We start from the raw sequence: 13250 nt of genomic DNA on the forward strand, positions 1-13250 counted from the left end.
TTATGTATTCCAATCATAATAATTGCAATAGGTATTTAATAAAGTTTTTGAGTTATCTTTGGTGGGTTAACAATATACTATTTTAATGTACTAACTAAAAATCACACTGTATTAACGTTGCTTAATCATGCATGCATTTATAAAAAAAAATTTTTTAGAATATCATATCGAATTTCTCCTTTATTAGGGATGTTATGGATATTTTACTCAAAAACTCGATATGGATATAATATAATTTAATAATATTTTACCGGTTTCAAATTGAATTGGTATGGTATGTTTTTGATAACCTTAGGTCGTTATCGAAAGGTTCGTTATACATGACCAAGTTTCTTTTTGTAATATCTTTAAAAGTACAGAAAGTTGACGCTGCCAAAATTAATGGTCATCGTCAAAGTATTAAATTTAAAATAAAGGTGTGTGAATTTCACACTGTGAAATAAACTGCATAATTTTTTTAATACTTTTATTTAAGGATCTCAATGACATTTGACTATAAGTCAGAATAAGCCAAGAAAATTATTTCTTGATAGTTCTTCATAAATAAAATGATAAAAGAATATTTTAAATTGAGGTATCCAAAAAAATACATAGATAATATAAATTAAATTCGAGTTAAGAAAAATTAAGTCATAAGATATAAATTTTATATTGTTATTATCTGGACTTAATAATATATTAGTAGAGCATAAATACAACTTTTATTTTAGACCGTTTAAATTTTTAATTTATAATTAAGATTACTATTCAAACTGGATTAATAACAAAAAGTTCAGTGATTTTTAGGCGACATTTAGGGGAAAATGTAGTTGGTCATAGGGGAACATTATGTAGGAGTTGGCATCACTGCTGTAAACTTTAAATGCATACTCAATGACATTTCTGACAATACGAATAATTATTCTTTACTTTTGTAATTTATATTTATAGTGAATATTCAAATTGCAACACCTGAACACAATTTTCTGGAAAGTCCGTAACTCCTTACTTTGATTATACATGTATGTTAATTCATTAAATTATATTATAACGTAGTTGAACTGTCGAAGCTTTAAAACTTGGATAAGACCACGATTTGACGTACAATTATTATTATTGTTATTTTACATATGTTACTTTTTTAATGCTGACGACGTATTATAAAAAGCTGAGTAAAACCCTATCTTAGCTTGTCCGACACAGTGCTACTAAGGAATAATTTATAATAAGGTTAGCTATTAGTAATACTGATTTTATTTAAAATATTATTTACTGCTAATTTTGGTTATTTATAATTATTATAAAATTACCGGTAAATAGTAAAAAAGTTAACGATATGTAAACTCAACAAAGGAGCACACAATATCTTTGATTTTGTTGTTTTAAACTTTAAATGTGCGTGTATATTTACAAACAGTGTTCTGCGTGCTTTAGAAGAACTGCCTGATTTATTTTTTACTAATATATTATCCCAAAGTGCCAAAATAGTTTCAGTAAATAAGATTTAAAGTTGAACTACTACACCTTATTTAAAAAAAATTACCAGCTTTTTCTTTAAACATAAACCTTCCACTTTATATGTTATATTGAGTTTTTTAAGTCTGTGAGTATTTTTTCATATATGTGAAATCTTAAAAATTTTGTGTAGTTCACATATCTAAGTTGCATTGTTTGCAAATACATTGTAATATTTAGTTGAAATAATTGTGTTCTTAGTAATAACATTTGCAACAAAAATAAAGCATAAAGGCATTGTCAAAAAAGGTGATTTTGTGATTAAATATATAGCATAACATCTACACAAAATTATATGAATTATCTAAGTCAACAAATCTTGAATTAAGTATATAAAGGATTAAAACTTGCAATGAATTCAGGTTGAAACCTTTACAATTATTATATTGCTTAAATTTTTATTTTACAGTTGTGACGGCTGCACACATCTTGGATGATATTGAATGAATCTTCAAACACTAAGCATAATTACAACTGAGCCTGAAACAAGTACAAATGTATTCAAGATAAAAGCAAATCAAGGCCACTGTACAAGTGAATGATAATGAACTAAAAGTAGATTATAAAAGGTAATAAATGTAAAGTATCTTCGTATATTTATATTTGTATTATCTGAACTAGTTTTTGTCTGCGGTTTCATCTGACTATGTGGTATGAGATATGGGGAATAAAAGTAACCAGTGTGTTATTCCGGACTATAATCAAACTCTGCATTGAATATCATTCAGATCTTTTTTTGAGTGTTTTTGAATTGTAGTTCAGTTAGTGTAATTGAGTAATGAAATTCATTTCAATTCATTGTATTTTGAAGGTTGATAATCATCTCATTGTTTTTGTAGTAGATTTACAGTTACTAAATAAATGAAATCTAACAGAAAACCTATTAAGTATATTATACTTACTGAGGTTATAGAAACTTTGTGCTTATCAGTACCTAAGTCACTTGATTAATCACATGCACTTGTAAATACTTTTTTCAATCCATTTAATTCAATTCCAATTAACAAAATAACTTAAATGAATATTAATCCACTCTACATAACCCTCACTGCTCTGCTGGTCTGGGCCGAACTCTTGAATAAAAATTCTGGGTTCATTTTTATTGAAATACTCAATCAAATACTTGTGTCTCATACTTGAGTGTTATTAACTCTTTTAAGTGGTAAACATTATCTTGCAATTGTATTTTGTAAGAAATAACCTACAACATATATTTATACACTTGTGGTAGTGCACTATATAGTTGAGTTATTACCAAAACTTATGAAATATGTAAAACTAAGTTTATCTTACTTTCCTACTTTGTTAGATAGTGTTTGAATAGTCTATAGGCAACTTGTGTTTGTGCAGTAGTTTAGTTTCCATTGTGAATGGTTCATGGAAGACAATGAAATTGCCATAATTAATCTAATCTCCCCAGGTCACTCACTGTCTTAAAATATGGATACCCTGCCACAGCCAGCTGAATGTAGGAAAGTTATTGTTACAGGTAAATTCGTTTTAATATTTATTTATTTTAATAATGAGTAAACAAACATATTTAAAATACATATACATGTTATATACATATTACAGGTTATAACGTTTGTGTAAAGATCATATTCGCATATGAAATAAATATTGATAATTTGGAGTAGCGTACTTAATTCAGATGTGATCGGTTTTACGAAATTAACCGATGCTACATCTAAGTTGTGTCGTACTATACATTGTCTATCTCAATTTTTTTTTAAACTTAACTCAAAATTTACTCTTAATTCAGTAGGAGTTTTCTAAAGGTTTTTTTTTATTATATGGGTAAGTATAATGCCTAGTATTCACCACCACCTATAAACATTGGCGTGGAAAGAAATATTAATCAATGCTTCACCAACCCAGATGATTAAGATGTTATGTCCCGTGTGTAGCTTCCTTCCAAATTAAACACAACAAGTATTACTGTTTAGCATTTGAATATGTGATGAATGAGAAGTTGCTACTATTTGTATGAATACTATGTATTTGTATGAATGATTTCAGGATACCCAAGTTACACTCAGCCTCAGGATCTCACGAAAATATTTTCAAGCTATGGAACTGTGAAAGTTGTAAAAATAAATAACAAATTTGCTGTTCTCGAGTTCAAAGATGCGGACGAAGCTAAATGTGCCATAGAGGACTCCAATCAAATTATAATATATGGGGAATTCTTGACCGTTGAGCAGTACTCCTCAAAGTCGGAACCGACGACGCCCAAGCGGCAATTCACGCATAGCAAGAACAAAGGTAGGATCTTCAGTGAGGTCAACTCGTAACACCTTTTCCAGCTTCACATCCAAGGACAATCTTAGTGCTCTACTAACTCACATGTAATGAAATGCAATCATTGACCATACTGGATTCTTTCAATCAATCAATCAATCAAAATAAACTTTATTCAAGTAGGCTTTTATAAGCACTTTTGAATCGTCATTTTACAATTAAGTGAAGCTACCACCGGTTCAGAAAGTAGATTCTACCGAGAAGAACTGGCAAGAAACTCAGTAGTTACTCTTTTTTAACATTTAAAAAATACAACGTCATGTTAATTAAATACAATTATTTCAATTAATGTATCCTGCTTGGAAGTCAACAGGTATTAACTCCACGCTTTTTTATCATCTAAAAAATCTTGTATCAAATAGTATGCTTTTTCTACCAATGTATTTTTAACAAACGATTTGAATTTACTAAACGGCAAATTTAAAAATTTCTGTGGAATTTTATTATAGAAACGGATACCTTGCCCCAAGAAGGATCTATTGACTTTGCGGAGTCGGAAACTTGGCGTTATAAGTTTATCCTTACTTCTAGTGCATATACAATGATTATCACTGATTTTATCAAAGTGATCAATGTTACTGTGAATATACATGATATTGTTGTAAATATATTGCGACGCAACAGTAAGTATTCCCACTTTGTTAAAAACATCCCGAAGAGAGTCTCTAGCTCCAAGATTATAAATAAACCGAATAGCTCCAAGATTATAAATAAACCGAATCCACCAACCCGCTTTGGAACAGCGTGGTGGAATATGTTCCAAACCTCCTCAAAGGGAGAGGAGGCCTTTAGCCCGGCAGTGGGAATTTACAGGCTGTTGTTGTTGTTGTTGTTGTATGTATATAAATGTGCCCTGCAGTGAGTAAGATAGTGGAGCCTCGTGCGCTGGAGCTGTCGGGCGACTTCCATCAGCAGCTGGCCGGGCTGCTGGGCGCCGTTCGCCTGGCGCAGGATGAGGTGGCGGCACTGGCACAGCTCTACCACGACCTGGAGCAAGCACTGCAGCAGTCCTGGCCCGGTACCTCACATTCATCTTTTCTCTCTCACACACACGCACACACACACACACAAACACAAACACACACACACACACAAACACACTCGCACACGCACACGCACACGCACATTCACGCGCGCGCGCGCACACACAAGCAGACACGCATTCATTCTCCTTATCTTTTATTGTTTTTATTTCTTTATATATAATTTGGTTACATTCTCACATGTATAATTTACCTTTAAGAAGTTAATAATGGAAGAGCACACTGGTTCGTTGTGGCACAGGCTTTTGCTTATCACAAGAACCAGGGAACTCATTTTAATCTGTAAATTATTTGTTATGAATAAAGAATATTATTATTATTATATTTAAAAAAAAAACCGTAGTGTCTACTAGCTGATATATAGTATTCATTGAAAATATTACAATAATGAAAAATTCAATTTACTAGATTTTTATTAAGTATACATACAATATTAAATATACATGTATCTTTAAAATTTTAAATAAAACTAGTTATAACGAATAACTTTATTAACATAAGAAGTAACAACATTAAATGCTTAAATATATATATACAAATATGAACTAAAACTAGTTACTGTATAAATCTTGACCGCGTGGAATGGTGGCAAGAATGCTAGCAGCATTTCCCCTTTGAATCGCAATTCCGATCCTCTGGGCAAAAAACGAACCAGCCCTCCTGTCACCAGTGGAGGCGAGGTGTTATACTTTTGATGAAACTTTTTGCACCACTACTCCAAGGGCCCAGCGTTATAACGGATTTGAATCGCGTATATTAATTATTTTTGACATGCCGACGTTTCGAGTACAGCGTTCGTGGTCACGGGTAGACTAAGGTGGCATTTGTGTATTTGAAGAACAAAAGAAAATATTATTTGCAACTACCGCCAACGATTTCTCAATTGGTATCTTGAGTAACGTTCCGGTTGCACGCAGAAGGCACTGACTGTATCTTTAGGTCTTGCATGTTGGATTTGGGATTTTAAATTTTTAATAATTGGATCCCAGTCTCCAACCATCCACAATTAATATACGCGATTCAAATCCGTTATAACTAGTTTTATTTAAATGTGTAATCATCGCGAAAATTTAAGACAACATTAAAATAATGCTCCTTCTCGTAACACGTCACTTTATTATAGGATAGTGGATGTACCTCCGACACATGCAGGTCTCCTCACAAAGGTTCTCTTCACCGTTGAGGATGAGATTGTATACGCAAATGAAGCACATGTTAAATCATCATTTGTTTTTACATATTTTAGTTTAACTTAATTAGAAAGAAGAAAGAAAGAAAAAACATTTATTGACATACACACATATAAAGAAAAAATTGATATAAAAAAAATATAAACAAAGAACGATATAATAATAACGAAAAAAATAAATATATAAATATATATATAATGAATATAAAGCTTGTGTGCAGTCAAAAGGAGACAGCTCAGGCTATGAGGGATTTTTATCCCTCTGCTGATTTTCAGCTGTCTCCCTTGTAGCCACGCAATGACAGTATCAAAATTAAACATGAACATACACATAAAAACATGAACATACACATAAAAACATGAACATACACATAATTACATACACGAGTATTACTTCCGCCACCTCCATGGTAGAAAACCTACACAAGAGCCAACCGTCGGTACATTTGCTTTCAAAGGTTGTTAATGATGAAGTTGGATTGCAGGGTGCGTGGCTATGCCGTTCGGCTCTATAACTACGGGCCTGGGGATTAAAACGAGCGATGCGGACTGCTTCATCAACGTGCCGCCAAACCTGCGCCACCCAAACGCCAACTACGTCATCAAAGCGAAGCGAATCCTCCACCAGTACCCCCACATCTTCGCGGAGATACTCGCCATCCCCCGGGCCAACACCCCCATCGTGAAATTCTTCCACATCCCCACGGAGACCAACTGCGACGTGACGTTCAAGACCCCGCTGGGCTCGCAGAACAGCAAACTGATCGCCTTCTTGCTCCACGCCGACCCTCGACTGGTCCCCATGGCGGTGGTGGTCAAGTACTGGGCTCGCGTGCACGGCCTGTCGGGAACCGGCAAGCTGACCAACTACGCTCTCACCATGCTCATCATCTTCTACCTTCAGCAGCCGCCGGTCAGCATCCTGCCGTCCGTTGAGTGGCTGCAGCGGGACGCCGACAACGACATCATCGTGGACCACTGGAACACCGGGTTCATGCACCACCACGACCGCTTGCCCGAGTCCACCAATACCTCGTCTATATCAGAACTGCTTGGAGGATTCTTTCAGTACTATTCTACTTTCAACTTTAATGACCTGGTCGTCTGTCCATTCTTGGGAAGCCCCATAAAGAAAGACTTGTTCAAAGATCTGAGTCTCCTACCGAAGGAACTCGGAAGGTATGTGAGTAATATTCGAGACCGGTTGACCAGTCCGATGAGGTTTACGACAGCGATGTGCGTTCAGGATCCCTTCGAACTCTGCCACAACGTGGCGTCGCCGGTCACCAGTCGGCTCGCCTTCGAAATTAAAGAATTCTTCAGGTTTGCAGCGGCGGCCTACGATAAGGAAAAACTCAACAATTGCAAGGGCCTATTTCAGATGATTCTAATTCAGAAACCGAAAATTTCAAATGGAAAATTACATCCTGAATTTCGAGTGGTCATTTACCCGCACATTATACAAAACATTATAAACCCAGACTGGAAATCGGTCATCACGGAAGTTCTGAAGAAGGTGTTCGAACAGATATGCAAGATTAAATTAGTGAGAATCGAGGAAAAAGCAAACAATTCGGGGAAGAAACAGAAGGAGAAGTACTTAGCCGTTGTAGACAAACCTATATGGAAGAGGCACCAGTTCTCAAAACTTTACAATTTAATGCATCTAGACTTTCTACAGAGGCAAACGCGCATAACGGAAGAAATATTAAACGTCGAGAAGCAACAGTACAACCTCCAATTCAGGTTGACTTTAACATTTTCTCAGGAACCGAAAAATGCGGCTGCTTGTATAAAATTAATCGAGGGAGATCCTGTCGTTTTCCGAGAATTCGGTAAATTCTTCGTATCGAGTATGCATAATTGGTTCGTTACTTTAATAAAACCGGAACTAAAACCGCGTGAAAAAAAACCGGGTGTCACCGGACCTAAAGTTGTAAATAGTGTCGATGATAAAAGTACAGAATCTGATGTTATAATTAGTGTTGAAGGCTTAAATATAACTGGTGATATAAATAGTGTCACAGATAAAAAAGCAAAAAGCGAAGAAGATCTCAATATAAGCATGTCTCAGACAGACAATTCTGAAAAAAGCTTGGCAGGAGATTCTAAAGTGGTTGAAAATACAAATGACACCAATAAAGACAATGTAGAATGCGTAACTCCTTGAGCCACCTTGTTAACGTGAAATTAAGGTGTTATATATTACATAGATAGTATTTTGCCGAATTTTATCATGATCATTTTATTTTAATAAGCTAAGTGATTAATTTTTTTCTATGAAACTATGTTTTTATATAAAATATGTAGAATTTTGAAGTTGTTAACTTTAATTTTGGTTTTATTTACCCCCATTTACGCCACAAGCCTGAACACTAAGCCTGAGTTATAATAGGATTTGCCCCTTTGACAGATTTTAATACAATAAAAAAAGCTTAAAATATCATTAAATTACTGGACATACTGTTTTTTTTTATTTACTTATCAATTAAACTATATATAGCGCATACATTTGGTATTTTTTTTTTAATTTATAAATATATATGGATAAATAAGAATTCGGGAGTTTTTAAAAAACTTTTTTTTGGAATATTGGAAATAAGTATAACCATGACATTTTATTAAAACTAATAACCTTATAACCATTTTTTATTAAAAAAAAAGTAACAAAGAAATTAGTGTATATCTATTTGGGAAAGTAATTTTTAATGAACACTTAAAAAACAAATATTTATTATTAATATGCTTTTAGTAAATAATAATAATTCGTAATTTTATAACGTATTTTATTCCATATATATATATTTGTAATGATAACAATAATACGTTGCTAAGCAACTATTCTAAAGGATATGACAATTATAATAATCTTCATTTGTTTGTGAGATAAATCAAATAATTTTATGTTAATATTAATTTGTAATCATTATTAACGCTAGAAGCTCCAGGGAATACCTATTTTTTAACTACCTCGTAAAATAAACCTTATGTCACATGAAGTTAAGGTTTGAATTTCAATAAAAGTTAGCCGTACTGTGAAGTAAAAGGAGATTTCCCCTACTTTAAATAAGTTTGCCATTTTGGAAAACAATCTATTTATTTATTTATATCTAAATGACTATTTGACAATGCGAAAAATAAATTGTGAATTATTGTAATCAGTGTATATTATGAGTTTAAAAATGGTTATCTACTAACGAAACTTGAAAATGATACTTAATTTATTCAAAAATCAATAAATAAAAATGCATTGAAGTTACTTTCTTGTAAACCTTGCTTTTCTTAAGTAAACATGAATCTACAAAATTTGTTGTTCAGTAGATAGGAAAAAATCAATTGATATGTATGATAAATATCCGCGAAACCTATTCGGATATTTTCGAACCCTTATTATTCTTATATTCGATAGGAAAGGAAATTAAAGAAAGTGTGTTTATTTATCAGTTTCACTCTAAATGGAATAAAAATATTTTAAAACGAAATTAAAAATTACGAAAACAAACATCAACCATTAATAAAAATTATAAATTATTTTACTTTAACTTTTTAGAAAAATGTAGATTTGTTTTTATAAAGTATAGTTTCTTTATTTTGTTAATTAAATAGTTATTATAAAATATATTAAGTATATGTAATAAAATAAAATGGTCATAACAGAGTATCTAAAGGATGGAAGTCCCGTTTTTTAATGCCAATAATTAATGGCCAATATGTTCTCTGTGGTTGATTGCCATTGGTTGCCACTAGCCTGGTAGATTGTCACTAATATGTCATCAGCAGTTCATAACTTCATACATATAGTTTTATACTAATAAACTTTTATTTATCAATGGATGCATATTATAATTGTAATTTCTCGTGAAACAATAACAATATTAGAATTATGTTTAATTGATTTTATAAATATTCAGTAACGTTTTGTAATTAAAAGTGGTTTGTTAAGAATTGTGATTATGGAAACAAATGGTAAAAATAATCATATTTATTTACTATATTTGCTTGTGTGCAGTAATTTTTAGAAAACCTAATGGAATTAGTAAATAATATATAAATAAATTTAGTAGTTACTACATACCATGGCAGTAGTGTTTATTTAAATATGTATTTTTTACTTAGATCCACACGAGGGGTCAAATTGCTAGCCGTGGTGAAACTCGTGCTTATATCTGATATACAATTATTATAACATTACAGACAGTATATATGATACATCAAAGCTATCGTTCGAGGGCGATTTTGATGAACAGGTTCAAGAAATAATGAAACATGTGAGACTTACAAAGCATGAAGTGGAAAATTTGCAAATATTGTTGGACGATTTACACAAAACTTTTAATGAAGTTTGGCCAGGTACAATTATATATTCTATTAATTACAATTATATATTCTTTAAATAAATTTTCTATTAATTACCTCAGTGCTTAATAAAAATAATTATGTTGCAGGTTGCATTGTCAACGGTTTTGGTTCAATAGTCACGGGACTTGGAATAAAAACAAGTGATATAGATTGCTATGTGCAGCTCCCGAGGTGGCTCTATCCTCCAAATGCATCATTTGTTATGAAAGCTAGAAATATATTGAGAAGGCGTCATTGGATATTCCAAAAATTATTTGCAATAACCAATGCCAAAGTGCCTATTGTTAAGTTTTATCACGCTCCAACAGAAAGATGCTGTGATTTAAACTTTAGTAGCTCCGCTGGAGTGCGAAATAGCCAGTTAATTGCTTATTTATTAGATATAGACAATAGAATATTATACTTGTCAATTCTTATTAAGTACTGGTCCAAGGTACATAAGCTGACTGGTCTTAACTTGATGCCAAATTATTGTCTGACGATGATGGTGATGTTTTACTTACAGCAAAAGAATATTTTGCCCTCCATTATACATTTACAACAAAATGTTGATGAACACCTTGTAGATAACTGGAATACAGCATATCGTGAAGTTAATCATGTGAATAATAATGAAGAAACATTATATCAATTGCTCGGAGGGTTTTTTGAATACTATAATAATTTTAAATATTCTAAATATATTATATGTCCTTTTATTGGTAAGCCAGTGGAAAGAGAGGTTTTTTTACAATTAGATACAGTGCCAGCAGAGTTTTCACTTTATAAAATAAATGTAGCAAAGAGTAGCCAATGTAAACCAATAAGACTAGACACTGTTTTGTGCGTGCAAGACCCATTTGAGCACAACAGAAACTGTGCAGTTGCTGTGCATCCTAAATTAGCACAACACATAATGTCTCACTTCAATAGAGCAACAGATATTTATAATAACAATAATGAAGTAAATTTTCTCAAAACATTATTATTAAGAACAGATAACACTCCGGCTGCTAAAAACAAACCTAAGAAACCTGCAACATTCAATGGAGTCAAGAAACAGTACAAAGTTAATCAGAACCTACGACAAAATATAAAATGTATTACAAAAAATATATTTAAAGGGAAAAATAAAGGAATTAACAGATAAATAAAGCAACTCAATTGAAATGTATAAACTATTTTGACCAAACGAGTTAACGGAATATTATTAACTCAATGCATGTGTTAATTACACCTTACATTATTTATTAACAGTCTCATATTGTTTTTTGATTAAGAATAAGTAATAAATCATGCTTAAAAAATGTGTTTTAGTCTTTATTTGACATAGACTATACATGTCCCAACTGAGGCATAATTTTTTTAATACCGTGTATTTACTTGACCACATACTGACGTACCTACTTGATGGTAAGTGGTTATATCACCAATACGCCACCATACTTGAGAACTGAGATGGGAGGGGACTGGATCCCATCTTTGGGAACTGAGACACAAACTGAATTGTGGGTTCATTTAAGTAAAGTGTGTAGTAGCACGATGTCAGTAAGGAATGTCTCGATTTTTGGAATAAAGGTTTTTTTTTTTACGAACGGAAAGTTTTTATGAAAATAAAGACATACCTAATTTTTTTCAATCAATGAAATCAATTTGTTCAAGTAAACTGCACAATGAAGCATTTTTGAATCGTCAATAATTAAGCACTACCACCGTTTGGGAAAGCAGCTTCTAGCGAGAAGAAACGGCATGAAACTCTTATACTTTTTCAAACAAATAGGTTTACAATGCTTTTCTTTACAGTAATTAGTGTTCTGTGATGGAACCCGAGCCTAACTCCAGGCGATTCTTTCTAAAAAGTATTCATTTAATGATTAATATGATTTATTTATTAATCTCAGTCTTAATGATCTATTTTGGGATGTAAGGGGGCGCAAACTACACCTTAGTGCCCCAAGCCAACCTCACCTGCCCGTGGTGCATCCTGCCGACCAGCAAACGAGGCTCTGGCGACCGACTGATGGCGGTATAACCATCAATATAATAGGCGTAGCTAAATACCACAGGCCGGTGACGGGCAGCAGCGTCACCGGTGCGAGAAGCTACGCCCTGCGATCGCCAACCCGCCTGCCCAGCGTGGCGATTATGGGCACAACCTCCACATGCAGCACACACGCAAGCCACGGCCCCCAGTTCCCGGCAGCCCCGCTATTCCTCGTCATGGTGGCGACGATGGTAGCGGCGGGACGGGGGGTGCTAAGAATCACCGGGCTACGGGAGGCCACCACAACCGACTGACCCTTGCGACGTACAACGGACGCACGGCTTGACTCGCATCTAGCGCAACTTGAGGTAGAACTTGGGAAAATTAGGTGGCACATATTAGGGCTATGTGAAGTCCGTAGAGAGGGAGAGGACACCGTAACCCTCGAATCAGGCCACCTAATGTACTTCCGAGAGGGTGACCAACAATCCCAAAGTGGCGTTGGGTTTCTGGTAAATAAGTCCCTGGTTGACAACGTGGTGGAAATCTCCAGTGTGTCGAACAGGGTAGCGTACCTCATTATAAAGCTCACCGAGAGGTACAGCCTCAAGGTGGTGCAAGCGTACGCACCGACCTCGACACACTCGGACGATGAAGTGGAAGAATTATTCGATGACATATCGAGGGCCCTCCACTTCACCACGAAAACCCACTACAACGTTGTCATGGGGGACTTCAACGCTAAAGTGGGAGTACAGAACTGCAGCGAATTGGTAGTAGGACCCCATGGATTTGGAAGCAGGAATCATAGGGGGCAAATGCTTGTCAACTTCCTCGAACGGGAGGGGCTCTTCTTGATGAACTCCTTCTTCAAGAAGCAGCCGCAAAGGAAGTGGACGTG

The 13250-nt window shown here is 34.0% G+C and overlaps 2 protein-coding genes across 3 annotated transcripts; both read left to right on the plus strand.

Annotated features, from left to right (window-relative positions):
• Positions 1-847: 847 nt before the first annotated feature.
• On the plus strand, positions 848-8360 carry LOC124535604 (speckle targeted PIP5K1A-regulated poly(A) polymerase-like). Of its 2 annotated transcripts, none has more exons than XM_047111870.1 (6): positions 848-1001; positions 1904-2063; positions 2915-2983; positions 3514-3759; positions 4655-4813; positions 6513-8360. In XM_047111870.1, exons 3-6 carry the CDS (start codon positions 2935-2937, stop codon positions 8195-8197), a joined length of 2139 nt encoding a protein of 712 aa, XP_046967826.1. In that variant the 5' UTR covers positions 848-1001; positions 1904-2063; positions 2915-2934; the 3' UTR covers positions 8198-8360. The 2 variants fall into 2 exon arrangements, with proteins under 2 accessions (XP_046967826.1, XP_046967825.1); XM_047111869.1 differs by having other exon boundaries at positions 878-1209.
• Positions 8361-9776: 1416 nt separating this feature from the next.
• Positions 9777-11676, plus strand: LOC124535765 (terminal uridylyltransferase Tailor-like). The gene is made up of 3 exons (XM_047112088.1): positions 9777-9993; positions 10222-10377; positions 10473-11676. The coding sequence occupies exons 1-3, from the start codon at positions 9981-9983 to the stop codon at positions 11513-11515; spliced, it is 1212 nt and encodes a 403-aa protein (XP_046968044.1). The 5' UTR covers positions 9777-9980; the 3' UTR covers positions 11516-11676.
• The last annotated feature ends 1574 nt before the right edge of the window (positions 11677-13250 follow it).

This window comes from Vanessa cardui, chromosome 15 (assembly GCF_905220365.1).
Source record: "Vanessa cardui chromosome 15, ilVanCard2.1, whole genome shotgun sequence".
NCBI classification, from domain to species: Eukaryota; Metazoa; Arthropoda; class Insecta; order Lepidoptera; family Nymphalidae; genus Vanessa; species Vanessa cardui.